The sequence below is a fragment of the Taudactylus pleione genome, unplaced genomic scaffold (genome assembly GCF_031769625.1).
Source record: "Taudactylus pleione unplaced genomic scaffold, aTauple2 ptg000504l, whole genome shotgun sequence".
Lineage (NCBI taxonomy): Eukaryota > Metazoa > Chordata > Amphibia > Anura > Myobatrachidae > Taudactylus > Taudactylus pleione.
Genome location: NW_028284906.1, coordinates 985,761 through 1,010,487, shown reverse-complemented (window position 1 = coordinate 1,010,487; position 24,727 = coordinate 985,761). Strand labels below are relative to the sequence as shown.

The following is a 24,727-nucleotide window of genomic DNA, read 5'->3' as shown; positions in this document are numbered from 1 at the left end:
AATTAAGCCCCTGCGATTGCATACGTAGCCAGAGCTTACGGCACCGAAAAGGAGGTGTAGATATCTCTAAGACATGGACGGCTCAACCACAACAATGCGTGTGGGTCCAATGTTACCCGATGTTTTTGCAAAGGTGTTGTGGATGTCAGTAATGGGAACTTGGCGCCTGCACACAGTGATGCATTCGCATTACATAGAACACATGCAGCTGATGGTATGCACACTGATAAATGGAATGCGGTTTAGCATCCTTTCTGCAAACATGCATATGCAACTGTTCCAGAAGCTAACCGATTAAAATGTAACAAGGTTGAGAAAGACTTCAAAAAGGACAGGTAAAGTTTGGTTTATTACCACAACGAAATGAAAAATTTTGTAGTTTTTTTTTTTTATTTATTTTTTTAAACAAATTAAATAGTATTCATAAGTCAAAATAATGAGTATTGGAATATAAAGCAAGACACCATTCTGTAGGAAGGAACAGCATACAATGTACATATTGGCTAGTGGAATACGGAGGCCATAGGAGATTGCAGATGCTGTTATTTTCGGCGTCGTTTCTTCTGTGCAGGCTTTAGGGAAAGATGTTCTGTTTGCACCCGCCGTGTAGATCTGTGGTTGCCCTGACCAGAGATGGTAGGATTCCGGTCAGGGGTGGGGGATGTCACAGCATAGGTGGTGGGCCTCAATCGTTGATCGAGAATGGAGGTTAGCTCCCTCATGGCGTCCCTGTGTATTATGTTGCCCTGCTCCTGGGCCTGTCGCTCCAGGGCCTGAGCCTGTCTCTCCTGGGCCTGAGCCTGTCTCTCCTGGGCCTGAGCCTGTCTCTCCTGGGCCTGAGCCTGTCTCTCCTGGGCTTCGACCAGTCGATGAATTCCAGCTAAGATGTCTGAGAAAATTCTGGAATTCTTATGCGTCTCCTCCAGTAATTTTTGGAGGATAACTTCAGGCCTCAGAAGGGGTGTCTCAGGAGGGTTGTCTACTGGGTCAGCAGGTGACACAGGTGCCTCATCCCCAGCAGTACCACCTGACACACCCTCCCTGGAATTTGCCTCAGGAGCAGGCTCTTCAACATCTGCAAATTAAAACAAACAAAATAAGAATATTACTTTTGTGTTTCCAGTAATTTAGAATAAATTAATATTATTTAAAATATATTACCCTGACCAACATGCGGGGCTGCAATGTTAGGCATGTCCGTGTAGATATTGGACACGCCTAACACTTCCTCCTCTTCGATACACCCCAAAGCCATCTCTTCTAATGGGGTGTATTTCAATGACTCTGGGGTTTGCCCACCACCTGTGCCCCTCGCATGTCTATGGCGGGCAGCCATCTTTCCCTTCAGCCTGTACTTGAAGTCTGCCCATCTGTATAAATATTTTTAGATTATTTTTATTTTTGCTTGTAAAGCTTTGAAAACAAAAACATTTTGATTGTGCCCTTGTTTACATGTTAATGTTATAAATAAATTATAAAATTAACACTATATAGATATACTGTTGCAATGCAATTTAAAAAAAAAAAAACACTGGTGATAATTAAAAACATAATACACATTTAATTTTTTTTTTTTTTTTAAATGAACTTTTAAAATTGTAGATGTTTTTCCAAAAAGCTTTACACAATTCAGAATGTGTAATGTTAACATAAAAAAATAAAAAAAATGTGTAAACATTTTTGGAACAACATCTAGAATTTAAAAAGTTAATTAAAAAAAAAAATTTTTTTATATTATAATTATATATATCATTTTTAAATTCCTTTTTTTCTTACCGTCTCTTCACTTCATGTGATGAGCGGAATATGGGCGCCTCAGTGTTAACAGCATCGGCAATCTCCTGCCAGATTTTCTCTCTCTGACCAGCTCCCATGTTCCTAGGGCCATGATGGATCCTCTCCATTGCCTGGCCTATTAATATGCTGAGCTCCTTCCTACAGAATGATGGTTGTCTCCTACGGCCCAGTGGTTGAGTTGCTTGGCTTGGGCCTGTTTGTGTTGCTTCATCCTCAGAAGCCCCTAATAAATAACATATGCACATTAATTTAACCAATGTACAACTGTGGTTTTATAGCACAATAAAAATGACATCTTCCATTGTATGTGATTCGTAATTTACATGTAAAAACATAATACACACCTTCCTCGGAAAGATATCTCCATCTAAGGTCCTCAGTCACCCTCTCAAGATGCGTACCAGGGTCCATAACTGCAAGATATATTGAGTTTGGAATACTTAGTTTTTTTTTTATATAATGCGTACGCATTGCATATGTGTATCACCTGCGCGTGAGAGCCTACGCTTTTAATGTACACAGCCAATGAGTGCGCAGTTGCTGACCTCGTGACCACCACCACTGTCCACATAAGGTCAATTACACATAGGGGTTACTGTAACTATTTCACAGCCATAACTAGTGAACACTGACATGCAGCCATTTTTATGTAGTTAGTCAATCAGAAAGCACCAGCGCCTTGATAAAGTATGCATACTGTAATATTCGCCATTGCCATCCTTCAGCCAGCTGGAGCTCCGCATACTCTCGGAAGTAATGGACTGTCGGCTGTGGCATGAGGCGCCCTTTGTGCCAGATGCCATGAAATGAAAAGTCTACGCGGAGGCGCCTCCAACGCATAGGATGCTGCCGTTCCATTGTGCAGCAGGAGTGGCGGTGGTCCGACCTAGGGTGCCGCACACCGGACCTCCTGGCCCGCTTGCAGGAACTCAACATGCGGCACCCTAGGTCGGACATTGGCATGTATGCCTTACTATGTGTATGCAGATTAGTGTGACTTGTATGCATGTATGCCATTATACGTGCGCAACTCGCGGGCGTGATGTTGCTTGCTGCTACAGTGTATCCGGAAAGTATTCATAGCGCTTCACTTTTTCCACATTTTGTTATGTTCCAAAATGGAATTCATTTTTGTCTTCAAAATTCTACACACAATACCCCATAATGACAACGTGTAAAAAGTTGAGATTTTTGCAAATTTTATAAAAAAAACAAAAACAAACTGAGAAATCACATGTACATAAGTATTCACGGCCTTTGCCATGAAGCTCAAAATTTAGCTCAGGTGCATCCTGTTTCCACTGATCATCCTTGAGATGTTCCTACAGCTTAATTGGGGGCTACCTGTGGTAAATTCAGTTGTTTGGACATGATTTTGAAAGGCATACACCTGTTTATACAAGATCCCACACTTGACAGTGCATGTCAGAGCACAAACCAAGCATGAAGTCCAAGGAAGAGTACAGAAAAAAATATCTGCTGCTTTGAAGGTCCCAATGAGCACAGTGGCCTCCATCATCCGTAAATGGAAGAAGTTCGGAGCCACCAGGACTCTTCCTAGAGTTGGCTGGCCGTCTAAACTGAGCAATCGTGGGAGAAGGGCCCTAGTCAGGGAGGTGACCAAGAACCCGATGGTCACTCCGTCAGAGCAACAGCATTCCTCTGTGGAGAGACGAGAACCTTCCAGAAGAACAACCATCTCTGCAGCAATCCACCAATCAGGCCTGTATGGTAGAGTGGCCAGACGGAAACCACTCCTTAGTAAAAAAGCACATGGCAGCCCGCCTGGAGTTTGTCAAAATGCACCTGAAGGACTCAGACCATGAGAATCATAATTCTCTGGTCTGATGAGACAAAGATTTAACTCGTTGGCGTCAATGCCAGGCATTATGTTTTGAGGAAACCAGGCACTGCTCATCACCAGGCCAATACCATCCCTACAGTGATACATGGTGGTGGCAGCATCATGCTGTGGGGATGATTTTCAGCGGCAGGAACTGGGAGACTAGTCAGGATAGAGAGAAAGATGAATGCAGCAATGTACAGAGACATCCTGGATGAAAACCAGCTCCAGAGCGCTCTTGACCTCAGACTGGGGCGACGGTTCACCTTTCAGCAGGACAACGACCCTAAGCACACAACCAAGATATCACAGGAGTGGCTTCAGGACAACTCAGTGAAAGTCCTTGAGTGGCCCAGCCAGAGCCCAGACTTGAATCAGATTGAACATCTCTGGAGAGATCTGAAAATGGCTGTGCACCGACGCTTCCCCAACCTGATGGAGCTTGAGAGGTACTGCAAAGAGGAATGGGCGAAACTGCCCAAAGATAGGTGTGCCAAGCTTGTGGCATCATATTCAAAAAGACTTGAGGCTGTAATTGCTGCCAAAGGTGCATCAACAAAGTATTGAGCAAAGGCTGTGAATTCTTATGTACATGTGATTTATTAGTTTTGTTTTGTTTGTTTTTTATTATTAAATTAGCAAAAATCTGAAAAAAACTTTTTACACGTTGTCATTATGGGGTATTGTGTGTAGAATTTTGAGGACAAAAATGAATTTATTCCATTTTGGAATAAGGCTGTAACATAACAAAATGTGGAAAAAGTGAAGCGCTGTGAATACTTTCCGGATGCACTGTATGTGCACGTGTGTGATGTTAGACTTCTCTGTCAGTTTGGTGCATCCATTTTGTTTTATTCAGTGGCCATTTTGATTATTTTCTCAGTGGTGTACGGTGTAGTGCAAGTGCATTTTGTGTCATAACACAATAATGTCATCTATAATAGGCTGTTTTATTGGTTATTACTTAATTGTGTGTGTGTGTGTGTGTGTGTGTGTGTGTGTGTGTGTGTGTGTGTGTGTGTGTGTGTGTGTGTGTGTGTGTGTGTGTGTGTGTGTGTGTGTGTGTGATTAAAAACTTGCATAATTTGTTGTTTTAATACATATTTAGATGTGTGTATATATTGCATCTCCTCCTTCCCCGAAACCTCTCCCTCCCTTGTCCAAACAACCTCCCCTGCCCAACCTCCTTCCTGCCAGTCCATCTCCCCTGGCCCAGCTCCTTCATCGGAGTCCTCGGCGGGGTCCAACTGGGCAGCATCCTCACTGGGAAGACCTGAGGCTGAAGGTACATGAAAAAGCTAACATCATTTACATCACATGTACAAGTAAAGTTTGTATTTGCAGCACTTACAATGAAAAATGTATGGTGAAGATAGACACTTACCAGGTCTATCTTAGGGCCTGGTACAGAGAAGGACGGATTGGTGCAGCCACACACAAGCAGCTGTGCAAATCCATCCATCTCTGATGCAGCCTGTACTTGAAGTCTGCCCATCTGTATAAATATTTTTAGATTTTTATTTTTTGCTTGTAAAGCTTTGAAAAAAAAAAAACATTTTGATTGTGTCCTTGTTACATTTTAATTTTAGAAATAAATTGTAAAATTAACACTATATAGATATACTGTTGCAACACAAATATTAAAAAAACAAAAAACCCACTGGTGATAAAAATAAATAAATGTGTATGTTTTTAATTATGTTAACATTACACATTTTGAAATGCGTAAACATTTTTAGAAAAACATCTAACATTTTAAAAGTTAATAAAAAAAATAATTTATAATATATATATGTATATATTTTTTTTTTTTCTTACCGTCTCTTCACTTCATGTGATGAGCGGAATATGGGCGCCTCAGTATTAACACCATCGGCATTCTCCGCCAGACTTTCTCTCTCTGACCAGCCCCCATGTTCCTTGGGCCATGATGGATCCTCTCCATTGCCTGGCCTATTAATATGCTGAGCTCCCTCCTACAGAATAATGCTATATTTGCAGAAGGAGGCATCACACACATCATTGCTGCTCTGTGTCATCCCATCACTGCAGACAAGGCTGCAGCCTGGGATCACCATTGGAACAATCACAAACATCTATCGATGTTAATAACATTCAATTCTGTGGGAGACCATTTTCCCACCAGCCTGGTCGGTGCCTGGTGACAGGAGAGGCCAGGAATCTGCCTCCATTGATGCAGACCCCGGGCCTCTTGCCTCATGATAAATGGATCCATCACACCTCCATTTCTGGGAATGGGGCACAGGCAGGTCCCTACGAGGCAGCACGTCAATCATGCTGCAGGTTGGGTGGTCTGCAAGGGAGATCGCAGGACACATTCTGCACATGTGCTTTACATATGTTATAACGTATCCTGGGATGAATATTCAGCTCTGAATCAGGACCTTAATCTATACTCAAGGCATCATTTTATTGTAAGGGCCTCACGTATCTCCGAGAGTTAAATATTCTCCAGAAGTGTGTACAGTATACTTGTGGTGTTTAGTAATGTTATTACAGCTTATCAGATACTAGATTTACTAAAGTGCAGGATGTTAGAAGTTGAAATGTTGGCCCTAGCAACCAATCTGTAGCTATTATCTTCTAGACGGGTGTTTGATGAAAGAGAGGTATATTCTGATTGGTTGCCATGAGCAACATTTCCACTTCTAAAAACCTGCACTTTAGTAAATGCACCCCCAAGTGTCACCTGTGCGCTTCTGCTCCATTTATCAAACGCAACAAGCTTCATGCATGCAGGTACAATGGGCAAAGGGATGACACCATGCATGTCAGGTGTATACAATCATCACCAGGTTATCATCAGCGACATAGCCGGTACACACTGAGCAGTGCTGACACCCCCCTTCCTGCATTCGTAAGGCCAAAGGTCATAGGCTGGGATTACTAAATAGACCGTTGGGCCTCATTCATTAAGGATCACAATTGCAGACAGCTTTGCAATTTTTGATCCTGGCAACAATTCAAATGCAGCAAGGGGGGTGTCTGATACCCCCTGCTACTTTCGCAATCCCAGCACTGCGATGGAGGTCGCAGACCAAGATCACCATCTTGACCATCAGTGGCCGATGGCTACGATGGTGGATTATAGATTAGAAAGAGAGTTTTAGGGCGCCCACCTCTCTTCAATCAGATCGTGACCAGCAGCTATCCTAGGTGTCCTCCAAATCCCTAATTCCAATAAAGGAATAAATGCAAAGTGTAGATGGGAATAGCGCATATAGGTCTAACCGGACCAAAAGAGACACACTATACTGATTCATATATTTATTAAGAACACAAGTGACAATGCACTGGAATGTTGATCAACATTGGTTAATACAAATACTGCAATAACCTAGGCATGAGATTGTAAAATGCACATATAAATTAACAACATATCACAAAAAATCCAATAAAATGTAATTCAATACACAAATCTGTACATACGACCATAAAAGTTGCACATATAAAAATAAATTGGATAAAAACATCAATTGTATACACCAATCTCATATGGATATTGGGCCTGATTCAGAGCCGCTCGTAAGCGGCCGCTCGTTCGTTCCGAGCGATGTTTGCCCAACAGCGCATGCGTACGGATCGTAATACGCATGCGCGAACCAGTCAGTGCGGCCGAAAATCTTTTGTTCGCTAAATAGCGAATGCCTGCTAATATGAGTGACAGGAGGCGGCGTATGTGGGTGGTAACAGGGGAAGGTGCTTGAAAACGGGGAGTGGAGATCAGAACGCAGGCGTGCTTAAAGGTCAAAATGGGCGTTTTATGGGTGTGCATAATTAATACAGCAGCGTCACTGACCACGTCACTGGGTTATTTTATAGTCAGAACTGCTCGCAAGATTGTGGTAGGAAAAACCAACCACAAGAATAGCGAGCAGTTCATACTCTGTACGATGTACTCGATTAATCTAATAAATAGCGGACATGACGTAGGATGCGAGCAGTCAGGGGGCGTAGTTATCCAAAAAACGACCGCAAGTTTTGTTCGCTCGTTCAGACATAGAGGCGTGACCAGACCGCAAAGAGCGAACGGTTCATTTGAATAGCCACCCCTTTTTTTGGAACGAACGACCGCAAATAGCGACTGGCTCTGAATCAGGGCCATTATTTGTAAGTCCATGAGACTGAAAAAACCCTGTTTAAAGGGTGTACCAATCCTGCAAGAGTATCAGTTTGTATCCGTATTAATTTACTGTGTAACAGTTTTAAGTAGAAATCTGTGGTAACAATGTTTGTGAACTGTTTCCAATTGCTGTTGCACGTGGTACCATAAGTCTTAGATGTACAGGGGTATAAGCTGAATTCAAATTAGCCCCTTGTAACGAAGGAGGTGAGCGTAAATGTGCTAACCCTTCTGTTGCCCACCTAGGATATCGGGCTGGGGAAATCAATAATAGTACTGCTCACCTTCCTTCTGTCTCCTGCTATGGTCTGGTAATGCTTCTCAGATCAGAGAGGCCACAGCCGTCAGTAAGGCATTTAAGGGAGATGTAATATCCCGTATCAGCGCTTGATATTGCGTCGTGTGCCGGCTGGAACTCAGCTGTTGTATAGGCTGGCGGTGTACGGCTTCAGCCGTGCTGGATCTTGGAAGCTCAATGGAGGCTCTAGTTAAAGTATCTCAACTCCGGAGCTTCACAGCCGAATATTGAATCCTGGCTTGAGCCGGTCTCCAAAATAGCAGGCTATACCACGATCTCTCCAGAAATGCAAAGCAGGTTGAGAATACCAGCTAAAATCCAGGGCCCCCCTAACGCGTTTCTTTCTCAATCGAGAATTTCTTCAGAAGGATGTCTTATTAACAGGAAGCTGTCATACTTAAGGGAGATGCCTGCCAATCAAATTTCGTTAATTAGTTCAGACAGCACCTGCAAATTAATTTGTCCCTGTTTAAGCTGCATTCCTTGATGTATTTCAAGTAGTGTAGAGATCATTGCATTTATTTTAAAACATGTGTAAACCAGTAAAACAAATAATACAGATTGTTTGTATCTGTCCTGAGTAACAACAAAATAACATCTAAAATTAAGATTATATATATATTTCCATAAACACTTATACATATGAATCAGTATAGTGTGTCTCTTTGGTCCGGTTAGACCTATATGCGCTATTCCCGTCTACACTTTGCATTTATTCCTTTATTGGAATTAGGGATTTGGAGGGCCCCTAGGATAGCTGCTGGTCACGATCTGATTGAAGAGAGGTGGGTACCCTAAAACTCTCTTTCTATGCGATTATCCCCAAAGGGCAGCACTCTCCTTGCAATCAGACCACCCCGGACCTCTGAGACACTATAAAAACAATTGGATTGTGAATATCCATTAATATTATTTGAACTGAAATTGTTGTGAATACTCTATACTGTATTTTTTCTTTTTGATATATCACTTAATTGATAGAGATTAGACATGGATCTTCCTTTCTATAATGATAGAAACTCAAGAAGACAAACCCTATTAGAGAACTATTGTAAGGGGGAACCATCTATAGTAAGGGAGGATTCACCAGAAATTTCACAATTATATAACAAGCTGGAAGACCTCCTAAAAATGGAAGCCAGACATTGGTGGGATAAAACAACCTTATGTAAATACATAGAATATAAAAGAATCCCTAGGGGGTTAAGGATTTTTAAATCTTTATCATTTAAGGATGATGACAGATTACAAGAGAGGTGGAATACCATATTACATGAATGTTCTATCTCATTGATGTGATTATTGATTGAATATAGAGAATCTAAAATTATAAAAGCTGAAAAGGAGATAGAAACTTTGAGGACACAAATAGAGAACTCTAACCCTAGCTCAGAACAAAAAGAAAGGGAGGCACTCCTCATTAAAAGAGTAGAGGGTTTTGAGAAAGAACTAATTCAGAACAAAAACTAAAAATTTCACAGAGATTATCTTGATTATAGCGAAAATAATAGTAGAATTTATAATAAGAAAAACCTCAATCAGGACTATAGACAGGATAAGAAGATTCCGAACACTCAAAGAAGTCGGAACCAACCTTCTTTTTCAAATCAATTGAGACCACAAAAAATACAGCACAATTTGGACACAGAGAGAGGCTCCCATGTCAATTGGAATAAGAAATATTCATCTATGAAACTGATACATGATCATGAAGGGAAATTATCTTCCCCCCATCATAACTTAAATGCAAGGTCCCAATATGGGGGAGCAAGACCAAAATTATACCCACAGAATACACATAAGGTGCGTACACACTGGGCGATAAAGTGGACGACTGAACGATAACGATATCGTTATCGTTCAGTCGTCCACTTTATCATCCATTTTAACCCCAAAACGATGAACGATAACGACGACGCGCGTTCCCGCGGGTCGTTCGTCATCATCGTTCATCGGGCTGACATGCAGGCCAACCTGACGATCTCGTCAGGTTGCTGCATGTTGGGGAATGGGGGAGAGAGCCCGGCGCTGAACGATATCGTTAATGATATCGTTCAGCGGCTGTGCTTAATGTCATGAACGACATTGAGCACAGCCTGCCGGGGACACACTACACGATATCGCTCAGGGAGCATATCGTGTAGTGTGTACGCACCAATAGAGAACTAGAATCTAGGAGATCTCCTTTTCAAAGAGGACGGGAAGAAGCCCCAGATCCAAGAAGAGAACTTCCCCTCCTAAACAGATTCGAACCCCTATATCCGGGTACCCCAAAAAGAAGAAGAGACTTAGACATAGGGGTTCCAGAGGAGGAAAATTCAAAAAGACGAAATATAAAACCTTACTAAAGCCTTTAAATGTTTTTAATTTGTCATCTCGTTCCCTTAGTGAGGTTGAAATTAGGCTACTCTCTAAGGGAATGAAATTTGCCCCTATGTCTAGTCCAAATTTCTTTGAATTGTTCATTGAACTCAATCGCTATGTGAGAGCCTTGAGCCGTAAATGGTACTTCACCCATAAGAAAATGGGAAAAAAAGAAGTAGAAGGATTACCTATTATCCTAGATGAAGGAGATAGAGAGAGCCTAATTCAGCGTACGGAATTATTGGGAGAAAACGATATAGAGACAGATAATGAGGATACTAATCAAGTACCTCTTTTTGATATCAATGTCTCTCAAAGCAAAAGCGATAGTGGAACTAAATATAAAATTGTTCACGAAAAAAAAAAAATCTAAATTTTTTCCTTTAAAATTTAAAAACGGATGTATAGATACGTTTTATAAAAATAGTTTATTCAATTCAACAATTTATGTAATAAAGTCACCAAACCCACTTATCATAATCTGACTCTACAAGAAAGAGCAGCTCAAAAAAATCTCTCTAAAGATACAGCCATAACAATAAAACCAGCGGATAAGGGGGGAGGGGTGGTAGTATTAAACACTTCTGACTATGTAGCCGAAACCCTAAGGCAATTGGGGGATACGATTTTTTACACACCCCTACCACGGGATCCGTCTCAGTCATTTCAGAGGGAATTAAAAGGCCTCCTAGATAAAGCCCTAGAAGATCAAGTGATATCCAGAGAAGAGTTTGATTTTTTATTCACCCTTCACCCTGTAACACCAGTTTTTTATTATTTGCCAAAAATACACAAATCACTCACTAATCCACCTGGGAGACCTATAATTTCGGGGATAGGGTCTTTAACGTCTAATTTATCAGCCTTTGTTGATCAATTTTTACAACCATGTGCAGCCTCTCCGAAATCCCACCTTAAAGATACCACTCAGTTCCTTAACCGAATTCAGAATATTGTCTAGAAAGACAGTTATCAATTTCTTACTTGTGATGTAACAGCGCTCTATACGAACATCCCACATGATAAAGGAATAGAGGCTGTAGATCAATTTTTGATTTTACATGGTGGGATCTCATAGGAGCTAAAACACTTTCTTACAGATTCTATATTATTTATTTTACAACACAATAATTTTATTTTTGATAGGTCTCACTATTTACAGCGCACGGGGACGGCCATGGGGACCAGGTTCGCCCCGAGCTTCGCCAACCTATATATGGGCAGAGTGGAGGAGGAGCTCATTTGGGGGGCGGACCTCGGGGCGTACCTGGTTCTCTATGGCCGGTATATTGATGATTTATTTTTCATTTGGGATGGGGATGATAATTCCATTATAGATTTAGTTACACGGTTGAATCATAATGCTTTTAATTTTTCACAAATCCAAAATACATTTTCTGGATATCACTTTAGAAGTGATTGGGGGGAGAACACATTATACACATATAATAAGGAGGTAGACACCAATACCTTTATCGACTATTCAAGTAACCATCAGAGACAGTGGATTTCTAGTATTCCTCAGGGACAACTGCGCAGAATAAAAGCGGAATTGTTCCTCAATAACAAAATATGAAGAACAAGCCTCGAAATTATGCACAGCCTTAGAAGAAAAAGGTTATCCCCACGGTTTATTAGCCCAGGCTAAATTGAGGGTTGACAACTTAGATAGGATCACACTTGTATCTTTGCCAACAAATCAGGCAGATACATCTAAAAAATTACCCACAGAAAAGTTGGATAACTTTGGTATGAATACTAAGAAGAAATGTAAAGATATAGATCCATCAGTAGTATTCATATCAAAGTACAATGAATCTGCAAACCAAATTAAGAAAATTATTAAAAACAACTACTCAATACTATTATTAGACCCACTATTAAAAGAGGGTCTGAAAGAGCAACCTACGATAATTTTTAGAAAAGCTAGAAACTTACAAAGTTTTCTAGCACCCAGTACGTTCAAATCGACAGTTAAACTTAATACAACATGGTTAAAAATCACAGACAGTTGGAAGTTTTTGTTGTGGACATACAAGATGCCTCACATGCGGGTTCATACAGAATAGAAGCACCACAGTTAGATCTAAAGCTACAAAGAATGTACATCAATTTACCACCATTATTAACTGTGAAACTCCATACGTAATATATATATGTTACAATGTAACTGTGGATTGCAGTATGTAGGCCGCACCACTCGCCCCTTGAAAATAGGCTTCTTAGAACACCGTAGGAATATACTGAACAAAATATCAACCCATAGTGTCCCCCTGACACCATTTGGAGAAACATCGTGGAGAAACCACAGGACTGAAATTATGGGGATTAGAACATATACCACAAACCCTTAGACAGGGAGATAGATATTCCAGATTGTGCACGAGAGAGGCCTACTGGATCCACCTATTGAATACCCTCCATCCGGAGGGACTCAATGAAATGGAGGATCTAGAGTTTTTGTAATATAAAGAACCACTTTCTCTAGGATGAACATATAGAATTAGTTAGCTTTCACTTATCACTCTACTCATTATTAATACACGGATATTGATATTGAGACCAAAGTACTGGAGTTGAACTATTTGGTCATTGTTCTCTGTCATTTGTGGGAATCATCTGTAGAAGGATACTAACACTTTCAAAAAGATAAATATACATATCTGCAGATCTATAGTCTAGTACGGTGTGTATATGTGTATATATTTTAGACTATTTTTTCTATATATTTTTTTTTTTATATTTTTCTATATATTTTTTATACTTTGTCATTTTAATAATGAAGTTATTTACTGTAAATTGTGTCCTAATTGTGCTAGGCTTTATTTAGATGTTCGAAATAAAATATCATCACAGGTTAGCTAAACAGTTTAGAACTATTAATGTAAGGGGATCTTCGTGTTTGATGTGTGGCATGGGTGATTTCCGATGCAAAAAATGTCTGGCATCGTATGTCACACAATATATGTCATGCATCACACATTGATCTCAAATGAATTATAAAATTATATTTATTTGATTTAAGTATGTATAAGTGTTTCTGGAAATATATATCAATCTTTATTTTATGTTATTTTTATTTGTTATGCAGGACAGATACAAACAATCTGTATTATTCGTTTTACTGGTTTGCACATGTTTAAAATAAATGCAATGATCTCTACACTACTTGAAATACATCAAGGAATGCAGCTTGAACAGGGACAAATTAATTTGCAGGTGCTGTCTGAACTAATTAACGAAATTTGATTGGCAGGCATCTCCCTTAAGTATGACAGCTTCCTGTTAATAAGACATCCTTCTGAAGAAATTCTCGATTGAGAAAGAAACGCGTTAGGGTATCCCTGGATTTTAGCTTGTATTCTCAAGCTGCTTTGCATGTCTGGAGAGATCGTGATATAGCCTGCTATTTTGGAGACCGGCTCAAGCCAGGATTCAATATTCGGCTGTGAAGCTCCGGAGTTGAGATACTTTAACTAGTGCCTCCATTGAGCTTCCAAAATCCAGCACGGCTGCGGCCTCTCTGATCTGAGAAGCATTACCGGACCATAGCAGGAGACAGAAGGAAGGTGAGCAGTACTATTATTGATTTCCCCAGCCCGATATCCTAGGTGGGCAACGAAATTTACGCTCACCTCCTTCGTTACAAGGGGCTAATTTGAATTCAGCACATACCCCTGTACATCTAAGACTTATGGTACCACGTGCAACAGCAATTGGAAACAGTTCACAAACATTGTTACCACAGATTTCTACTTAAAACTGTTACACAGTAAATTAATACAGATACAAACTGATACTCTTGCAGGATTGGTACACCCTTTAAACAGGGTTTTTTTCAGTCTCATGGACTTACAGATAATATCCATACGAGATTGGTGTATGCAATTGATGTTTTTATACAATTTAATTTTATATGCGCAAGTTTTATGGTCGTATGTACAGATTTGTGTATTGAATTCCATTTTTTTGGATTTTTGTGATATGTTGTTAATTTATATGTGCATGTTACAATCTCATGCCTAGGTTATTGCAGTATTTGTATTAACCAATGTTGATCACCATTCCAGTGCATTGTCACTTGTGTTCTTAATAAGAATATGAATCAGTATAGTGTGTCTCTTTTGGTCCGGTTAGACCTATATGCACTATTCCCATCTACACTTTGGATTATAGATTAGTATAGATTCCACTGTATATTAGTAAGAGTTTTTTGGCTTTGGGAAGTCCAAAAATTGCAACACTGATCAGATACCAATAGACTCACATTGTATCAATGCAATAAAAATAAATAATTCTCTATCATTTTACCTACGAAGAATTACGTCAAAATTAAAATCCATATGGGGAGGGCAAGACGCAGCATCACACGAGCTCCCGGGCAGTCACAAAATACTGAATGGCTGATGCAACATTCCGAGTGAATGTACCTAGACTCCTTGTCTCTACTTACTATGTCCAAAGTTTCCAGTATTTCCATCAGAGGAGCCACAAAATGGGTAATGACACATGTGGTAGTGCACAGGCAGGATTATGGGTAATGAGTGCTGGGGAATTATGTGTTTTCTCTTATCTAGATAACCACAGAGAGTGTGGGGAGGAGACTGGTCAGATCTCTGGGCTGGTAACACACAGTGACATGATGTGAGGAGGAGAGCAGGAGTATATTAGGGGCTGATGGCTCCTGATGTATGAGATACACCAGAGAGTGTGGGGAGGAGACTGGTCAGATCTCTGGGCTGGTAACACACAGTGACATGATGTGAGGAGGAGAGCAGGAGTATAATAGGGGCTGATGGCTCCTGATGTATGAGATACACCAGAGAGTGTGGGAGGAGACTGGTCAGATCTCTGGGCTGGTAACACACAGTGACATGATGTGAGGAGGAGAGCAGGAGTATAATAGGGACTGATGGCTCCTGATGTGTGAGATACACCAGAGAGTGTGGGAGGAGACTGGTCAGATCTCTGGGCTAGTAATACACAGTGATATGATGTGAGGAGGAGAGCAGGAGTATAATAGGGGCTGATGGCTCCTGGCTCCCCCCCGGGGCAGATACATTTCCCTCATTAGTCTGTACTGACAGAGGGGGGTGTAGGATAAGAGATTGTTGTAGTGATTGGACAAGGAGAATATGTGACTCTTTTCTGTAGAAAGTTTATTACTCACCTGTGCTGATATCTGTAGGGTTTTCCTCCTCCTTACACTGCTGATATCCCCTCACATACGTCTCTTCTTCTCCATCTGTATATTCTGCCTTTATATTAGTCACATAAAACTCATCTTTTAAATCAGTCAGATTTTCACCCTAAATAACAAAACAATAAAATAACATTCTGATTTCATTCACTGAAATTAAACAGAATATCAGTGTATAAGATAGACACAGCTTCAGTACAGATCATATAGTGACAGTCACTGTAGTATATTGGTGAGACCCTAAATCCCATCTACCTGATGCTCCTGTGGGATCCTGTGATTCTCCTCTGTACAATCCTGTGAATACAGAGGACGAGAACATCTCTCTGGGGTATTTCTGTTACTGGGTCCATCTGTAGGAGACACACAGTGACTGAGTACATTGTATATATGTGATTATCAGGTGATGTGTGTATATAGGGGGTCCCCATACCTGCTCTCCCCTATAAAATAAATGACAGTCTCCTCTTACCCAGTGATGTGAGGGGCCGGTGATTCTCCATCATCACGTCCTTGTACAGACCTCTGTGTTCCTCTATATACTCCCCCTCCTGCATGGAGACATAGACAGTGACATCATAACACCTTATAGGAACCTGACAGACACAATGATACAGTCATCACCCAGACACATCCCCTGGTGTTACTGTATAATGTCCCATTCCCAGCAGTCACCTCTCCAGTCATCACCCAGACACATCCCCCGGTGTTACTGTATAATATCCCATTCCCAGCAGTCACCTCTCCAGTCATCACCCAGACACATCCCCCGGTGTTACTGTATAATGTCCCATTCCCAGCAGTCACCTCTCCAGTCATCACCCAGACACATCCCCTGGTGTTACTGTATAATGTCCCATTCCCAGCAGTCACCTCTCCAGTCATCACCCAGACACATCCCCTGGTGTTACTGTATAATGTCCCATTCCCAGCAGTCACCTCTCCAGTCATCACCCAGACACATCCCCCGGTGTTACTGTATAATGTCCCATTCCCAGCAGTCACCTCTCCAGTCATCACCCAGACACATCCCCCGGTGTTACTGTATAATGTCCCATTCCCAGCAGTCCCCTCTCCAGTCATCACCCAGACACATCTCTTGGTGTTACTGTATAATGTCCCATTCCCAGCAGTCACCTCTCCAGTCATCACCCAGACACATCCCCTGGTGTTACTGTATAATGTCCCATTCCCAGCAGTCACCTCTCCAGTCATCATCCAGACACATCCCCTGGTGTTACTGTATAATGTCCCATTCCCAGCAGTCACCTCTCCAGTCAGCAGCTGAAAGATCTGTTTGGAGAGTTCCAGGATCTTCTGGTCATTGTGTCTCTCATGTATCAGTGAGTGAGGTGGAGGCACCGTGATGGGGCGCTGGGTCCTGCTCAGTCCACCTGACACACGAGGATAGCTGTTGGGTGTCTCACACTCACCGGATGTCTTCGCTACTGTGTAATCCTGTGTATTGGGGGAGACATTAATAAAATGCTAAAATGTAACATCACCTACATTGCGCTGTTTATAAAGGAGTTAATGGTGCATAATATACAAGGGTCAGTCTTACAAAGACAAAAGAAATACTCTATTCATTCTGTAACTGTGTAGCAAACATTGCAAAGTGGGGAATATAAAGCATTCTTCCTGCAGCTCCTGTCATTTTAATTTCAGTGATAAAGACAAAAAACAAGATACCGAGAGCAATGTAATATATCCCAGCTCCTGTGAGGACTGAGCACTAATACTATATCCAAGAGCGGCTCAGTCACAGCTGTTAATTACAATATTACTACCCATTATTATAGATATAAGTGATGTCACTGTGACACTCCCAGATCCCCTCACCTCCCCAGTCATGTCCCTGTATTGTTACTATAGATATAAGTGATGTCACTGTGACACCCCCAGATCCCCTCACCTCCCCAGTCATGTCCCTGTATTATTACTATAGATATAAGTGATGTCACTGTGACACCCCCAGATCCCCTCACCTCCCCAGTCATGTCCCTGTATTATTACTATAGATATAAGTGATGTCACTGTGACACTCCCAGATCTCCTCACCTCCCCAGTCATGTCCCTGTATTATTACTATAGATATAAGTGGTCACTGTGACGCTCCCAGATCCCCTCACCTCCCAGTCATGTCCCTGTATTATTACTATAGATATAAGTGATGTCACTGTGACACTCCCAGATCCCCTCACCTCCCCAGTCATGTCCCTGTAATATTACTATAGCTATAAGTGATGTCACTGTGACACTCCCAGATCCCCTCACCTCCCCAGTCATGTCCCTGTAATATTACTATAGATATAAATGACGTCACTGTGACTCTCCCAGATCCCCTCACCTCCCCAGTCATGTCCCTGTATTATTACTATAGATATAAGTGATGTCACTGTGACACTCCCAGATCCTCTCACCTCCCCAGTCATGTCCCTGTATTATTACTATAGATATAAGTGATGTCACTGTGACACTCCCAGATCCCCTCACCTCCCCAGTCATGTCCCTGTATTATTACTATAGATATAAGTGATGTCACTGTGACAATCTCAGATCCTCTCACCTCCCCAGTCATGTCCCTGTATTATTACTATAGATATACGTGATGTCACTGTGACACTCCCAGATCCCTTCACCTCCCCAGTCATGTCCCTGTATTATTACTATAGATATAAGTGATGTCACTGTGACACTCCCAGATCCTCTCACCTCCCCAGTCATGTCCCTGTATTATTACTATAGATATAAGTGATGTCACTGTGACACTCCCAGATCCCCTCACCTCCCCAGTCATGTCCCTGTATTATTACTATAGATATAAGTGATGTCACTGTGACACTCCCAGATCCTCTCACCTCCCCAGTCATGTCCCTGTATTATTACTATAGATATAACTGATATCACTGTGACACTCCCAGATCCCCTCACCTCCCCAGTCATGTCCCTGTATTATTACTATAGATATAAGTGATGTCACTGTGACACTCCCAGATCCCTCTCACCTCCCCAGTCATGTCCCTGTATTATTACTATAGATATAAGTGATGTCACTGTGACTCCCAGATCCTCTCACCTCCCCAGTCATGTCCCTGTATTATTACTATAGATATAAGTGATGTCACTGTGACACCCCCAGATCCCCTCACCTCCCCAGTCATGTCCCTGTAATATTACTATAGATATAAGTGATGTCACTGTGACACTCCCAGATCCTCTCACCTCCCCAGTCATGTCCCTGTATTATTACTATAGATATAAGTGATGTCACTGTGACACTCCTAGATCCTCTCACCTCCCCAGTCATGTCCCTGTATTATTACTATAGATATGTGAGGTCACTGTGACACTCCCTGATCCCCTCACCTCCCCAGTCATGTCCCTGTATTATTACTATAGATATAAGTGATGTCACTGTGACACTCCCAGATCCCCTCACCTCCCTAGTCATGTCCCTGTATTATTACTATAGATATAAGTGATGTCACTGTGACACTCCCAGACCCTCTCACCTCCCCAGTCATGTCCCTGTATTATTACTATAGAGAATGATATCACTGTGACACTCCCAGATCCCCTCACCTCCCCAGTCATGTCCCTGTATTATTACTATAGATATATGTGATGTCACTGTGACACTCCCAGATCCTCTCACCTCCCCCCAGTCATGTCCCTGTATTATTACTATAGATATAAGTGATGTCACAGTGACACTCCCAGATCCCCTCACCTCCCCAGTCATGTCCCCATATTATTACTATACATATATGTGATGTCACTGTGACACTCCCAGATCCCCTCACCTCCCCAGTCATGTCCCTGTATTATTACTATAGATATAAGTGATGTCACTGTGACACTCCCAGATCCCCTCACCTCCCCAGTCATGTCCCTGTAGTATTACTATAGATATAAGTGATGTCACTGTGACACTCCCAGATCCCCTCACCTCCCCCCAGTCATGTCCCTGTATTATTACTATAGATATAAGTGATGTCACAGTGACACTCACAGATCCCCTCACCTCCCCATTCATGTCCCCATATTATTACTATACATATATGTGATGTCACTGTGACACACCCAGATCCCCTCACCTCCCCATTCATGTCCCCATATTATTACTATACATATATGTGATGTCACTGTGACACTCCCAGATCCCCTCACCTCTGGTTCTTCAACGTGCCTGGGAATAAATATAATAAATATCACAGAGTATATGTAACATATTCAAACAGTAAACACTAAGTGACCATTAAGCCCTCCTCTTTTTCCCGATCCATATTACACACCTGATGGAATATGGTCATCACTACACACAGGTCACACCGATATCACATACCTGATACACACTGATCACTATACACAGGTCACACTGATATCACACACCTGATACACACTGATCACTACACACAGGTCACACTGATATCACACACCTGATACACACTGATCACTATACACAGGTCACACCGATATCACACACCTGATACACACTGATCACTATACACAGGTCACACCGATATCACACACCTGATACACACTGATCACTATACACAGGTCACACTGATATCACACACCTGATACACACTGATCACTACACACAGGTCACACTGATATCACACACCTGATACACACTGATCACTACACACAGGTCACACTGATATCACACACCTGATACACACTGATCGCTACACACAGGTCACACTGATATCACACACCTGATACACACTGATCACTATACACAGGTCACACTGATATCACACACCTGATACACACTAATCATCACTATACACAGGTCACACACCTGATAACCAGTGATTACTACACATAGTATAATATACACAACACCATATGACAAGATATTTCCCCAGGCCAGATCCCTCACAGACCACCCACCTTTTCCTCCTCATTCCACCCTCAGGTCATTCTCCTCAGTAACCTAGGATAAAGTCTCTGTCCCCATCATCTTAACCTACTTATCTGCTCCCCCTCCCCCATTATATGCCCCCGATAGCGCACCACAACTCCCAGCCCAGCCTCTCTCCTCCACTACTGCCGTATTCCCCTGTCTCCTAATATCTGGGCGACTTGTGTACAATCACCCATCTTATTTTCTCTGCTCCCACATCTGCAATAATTACTGAGTGTCAGCAGTGTTATACAGTCTGTGACTCCGCAGCTGTAGTAGAACAATAAGTCCCAGCATGCCTGATCATGCTATAATCCATAGTTAGCATACCACTGTAGGATGTACATTCTATATGTGACAATCCTGCCGGCCATGTGTATGAAGCATAGGGTAGAGGCTAAAGCATTACTTGGAGGATAATCACCTATACACTGAAGATCTATAACAGGGTTTCCAATCTCCATCCCCATCCTCAAGGATCCCTAACAGGGCATGTTTTCCATATCTCCTTATTGGTGCCTTCATTACTGACCGACACAATCTAAACGATCCACAGGCGGTGCTAATGAGCTCACTGATGATTATGTGAGACCTGGAAAACATGTACTGTCATGACTCCCCGAGGACTGGCACTGGGAAACGCCGGTCCCCTACACACAGGGTAGTAAGAGAGAAAGTGCTGGGAGCTCCAAACAGGTTGGTGATAATTAGAGGAATGAAAAGAAAGTCTCAGACAGGTGAGGACTCAGCAGGGCCTATTACAGAGGACGTCTGTGCATCTTATACAGCACCCGGTGTACACTATGGTGTCTCTCTGTGTATTCTGTCACTTCCACACTAATAACCACCTACTGAGGGTACAGCTGATACGTTCTGTATGGGGGTGGGGGGTCTGAGTGCTCCGTACACCTCCCTTTCTCTATAGTCTGTTACCCACCGAGCAGTGACTGCTCCATCTGTATTATATGTAACACCAGGGTCTGCTCCACCTGTATTATATGTAACACTAATAACCACCTACTGAAGGTACTGACCGCCAGCTACAGCTGATACGTTCTGTATGGGGGGGTCTGAGTGCTCCGTACACCTCCCTTTCTCTATAGTCTGTTACCCACCGAGCAGTGACTGCTCCATCTGTATTATATGTAACACCAGGGTCTGCACCACCTGTATTATATGTAACACTAATAACCACCTACTGAGGGTACTGACCGCCAGCTACAGCTGATACGTTCTGTATGGGGGGTCTAAGTGCACCGGACACCTCCCTATCTCTATAGTCTGTTACCCACCGAGCAGTGACTGCTCCAGCTGTATTATATATAACACCAGGGTCTGCTCCACCTGTATTATATGTAACACTAATAACCACCTACTGAGGGTACTGACCGCCAGCTACAGCTGATACATTCTCTATGGGGGGTCTGAGTGCACCGGACACCTCCCTTTCTCTATAGTCTGTTACCCACCAAGCAGTGACTGCTCCAGCTGTATTATATGTAACACCAGGGTCTGCTCCAGCTGTATTATATGTAACACCAGGGTCTGCTCCAGCTGTATTATATGTAACACCAGGGTCTGCTCCACCTGTATTATATGTAACACCAGGGTCTGCTCCACCTGTATTATATGTAACAACAAGGTCTGCTCCACCTGTATTATATGTAACTCCAAGGTCTGCTCCACCTGTATTATATGTAACACCATGGTCTGCTCCACCTCTATTATATGTAACACCATGGCCTGCTCCACCTCTATTATATGTAACACCATGGCCTGCTCCACCTGTATTATATGTAACAACAGGGTCTGCTCCACCTGTATTATATGTAACTCCAAGGTCTGCTCCACCTGTATTATATGTAACACCATGGTCTGCTCCACCTCTATTATATGTAACACCATGGCCTGCTCCACCTGTATTATATGTAACACCATGGCCTGCTCCACCTGTATTATATGTAACACTAATAACCACCTACTGAGGGTACTGACCGCCAGCTACAGCTGATACGTTCTGTATGGGGGGTCTGAGTGCACCGGACACCTCCCTATCTCTATAGTCTGTTACCTACCGAGCAGTGTCTGTTCCAGCTGTATTATATGTAACACCAGGGTCTGCTCCACCTGTATTATATGTAACACCATGGTCTGCTCCACCTGCATTATATGTAACACCATGGTCTGCTCCACCTCTATTATATGTAACACCATGGCCTGCTCCACCTGTATTATATGTAACACCATGGCCTGCTCCACCTGTATTATATGTAACACCATGGTCTGCTCCACCTCTATTATATGTAACACCATGGTCTGCTCCACCTCTATTATATGTAACACCATGGCCTGCTCCACCTGTATTATATGTAACAACAGGGTCTGCTCCACCTGTATTATATGTAACTCCAAGGTCTGCTCCACCTGTATTATATGTAACACCATGGTCTGCTCCACCTCTATTATATGTAACACCATGGCCTGCTCCACCTGTATTATATGTAACACCATGGCCTGCTCCACCTGTATTATATGTAACACTAATAACCACCTACTGAGGGTACTGACCGCCAGCTACAGCTGATACGTTCTGTATGGGGGGTCTGAGTGCACCGGACACCTCCCTATCTCTATAGTCTGTTACCTACCGAGCAGTGTCTGTTCCAGCTGTATTATATGTAACACCAGGGTCTGCTCCACCTGTATTATATGTAACACCATGGTCTGCTCCACCTGCATTATATGTAACACCATGGTCTGCTCCACCTCTATTATATGTAACACCATGGCCTGCTCCACCTGTATTATATGTAACACCATGGCCTGCTCCACCTGTATTATATGTAACACCATGGTCTGCTCCACCTCTATTATATGTAACACCATGGTCTGCTCCACCTCTATTATATGTAACACCATGGCCTGCTCCACCTGTAGCATGGTAATGGAACGCCAGAGACTGCTTCAGCAGTAATATAATAAAAATAGGGTCAGCTCCACCCCTATTATACCAGCACCGGATTCTAATATACCAATGTAATGATCATTAGCTCTACTCTACCTTTATAATAATAACACACTAAAGGCGTTCCTACCTGTATACTGATAATGCAGCACCACTGTCTGCTCCCCCTGTATAATAATCGTAAATACCATTACCTGCTGCCAGACACAACAATGGCCGCTTTCTGCCTCTACATGCTAGGACCATCACCGGAAGTTGCAATTATAGAAGAAACGCCCCTCTACATAACCACGCCCCGCTCCCGTATCATAGTGACCGCCCTCCTCTCATTCCCCTCAGTGCGGTGATTGGCAGCAGCGAGTAGCCAATCAGGCGGCAAAAAGTAGGAAGGACGTCCTGTAACTAGAAGCCACCTACACAAACAACAGTATCATAGTCTAATGGTGTCCTCATGTACGGCGACCGGCGGCCATATTCTTATAGTCTCCCAGTCACAGAGCAGAGGGGGCGGGGCTACAGGGGCTTTAGAAGCCATTTTGTCATAGACATTCCTGACAGCCGAAGCCAGGTAACGTGTCCTGTTTATATTATATTATATAATATTATTATTAATATTATTATATAGGGGGAGGGGACCGTACAGTGATATATGAGGGGGAATAACACAGCTCCCAGCACACACTGATATGTGGTATTATTATTATATAGGGGAGAGGGGACTGTACAGTGATATATGAGGGGGAATAACACAGCTCCCAGCACACACTGATATGTGGTATTATTATTATATAGGGGAGAGGGGACTGTACAGTGATATATGAGGGAATAACACAGCTCCCAGCACACACTGATATGTGGTATTATTATTATATAGGGGAGAGGGGACTGTACAGTGATATATGAGAGGGAATAACACAGCTCCCAGCATACACTGATATGTGGTATTATATAGGGAGAGGAGACCGTACAGTGATATATGAGGGAATAACACAGCTCCCAGCACACACTGATATGTGGTATTATTATTATATAGGGGGGAGGGGACTGTACAGTGATATATGAGGGGGAATAACACAGCTCCCAGCACACACTGATATGTGGTATTATTATTATATAGGGGAGAGGGGACTGTACAGTGATATATGAGGGAATAACACAGCTCCCAGCACACACTGATATGTGGTATTATTATTATATAGGG

The 24,727-nt window shown here is 42.4% G+C and overlaps 1 protein-coding gene across 3 annotated transcripts; it reads right to left on the bottom strand.

The window, feature by feature from the left end:
• Positions 1-330: 330 nt before the first annotated feature.
• LOC148501734 (uncharacterized) lies at positions 331-23,513 on the bottom strand. 3 transcript variants are annotated; one of them, XM_088450047.1, is made up of 10 exons: positions 23,493-23,513; positions 16,916-17,104; positions 16,119-16,197; positions 15,902-15,999; positions 15,617-15,755; positions 4,824-4,919; positions 2,142-2,210; positions 1,777-2,020; positions 1,162-1,370; positions 331-1,075 (listed from the first exon to the last, which is right to left on the bottom strand). In XM_088450047.1, exons 1-10 carry the CDS (start codon positions 23,499-23,501, stop codon positions 543-545), a joined length of 1,665 nt encoding a protein of 554 aa, XP_088306173.1. In that variant the 5' UTR covers positions 23,502-23,513; the 3' UTR covers positions 331-542. The 3 variants fall into 3 exon arrangements, with proteins under 3 accessions (XP_088306173.1, XP_088306174.1, XP_088306175.1); XM_088450048.1 differs by lacking the exon at positions 4,824-4,919; XM_088450049.1 differs by lacking the exon at positions 1,162-1,370 and having other exon boundaries at positions 992-1,075.
• Between the last annotated feature and the right edge of the window lie 1,214 nt (positions 23,514-24,727).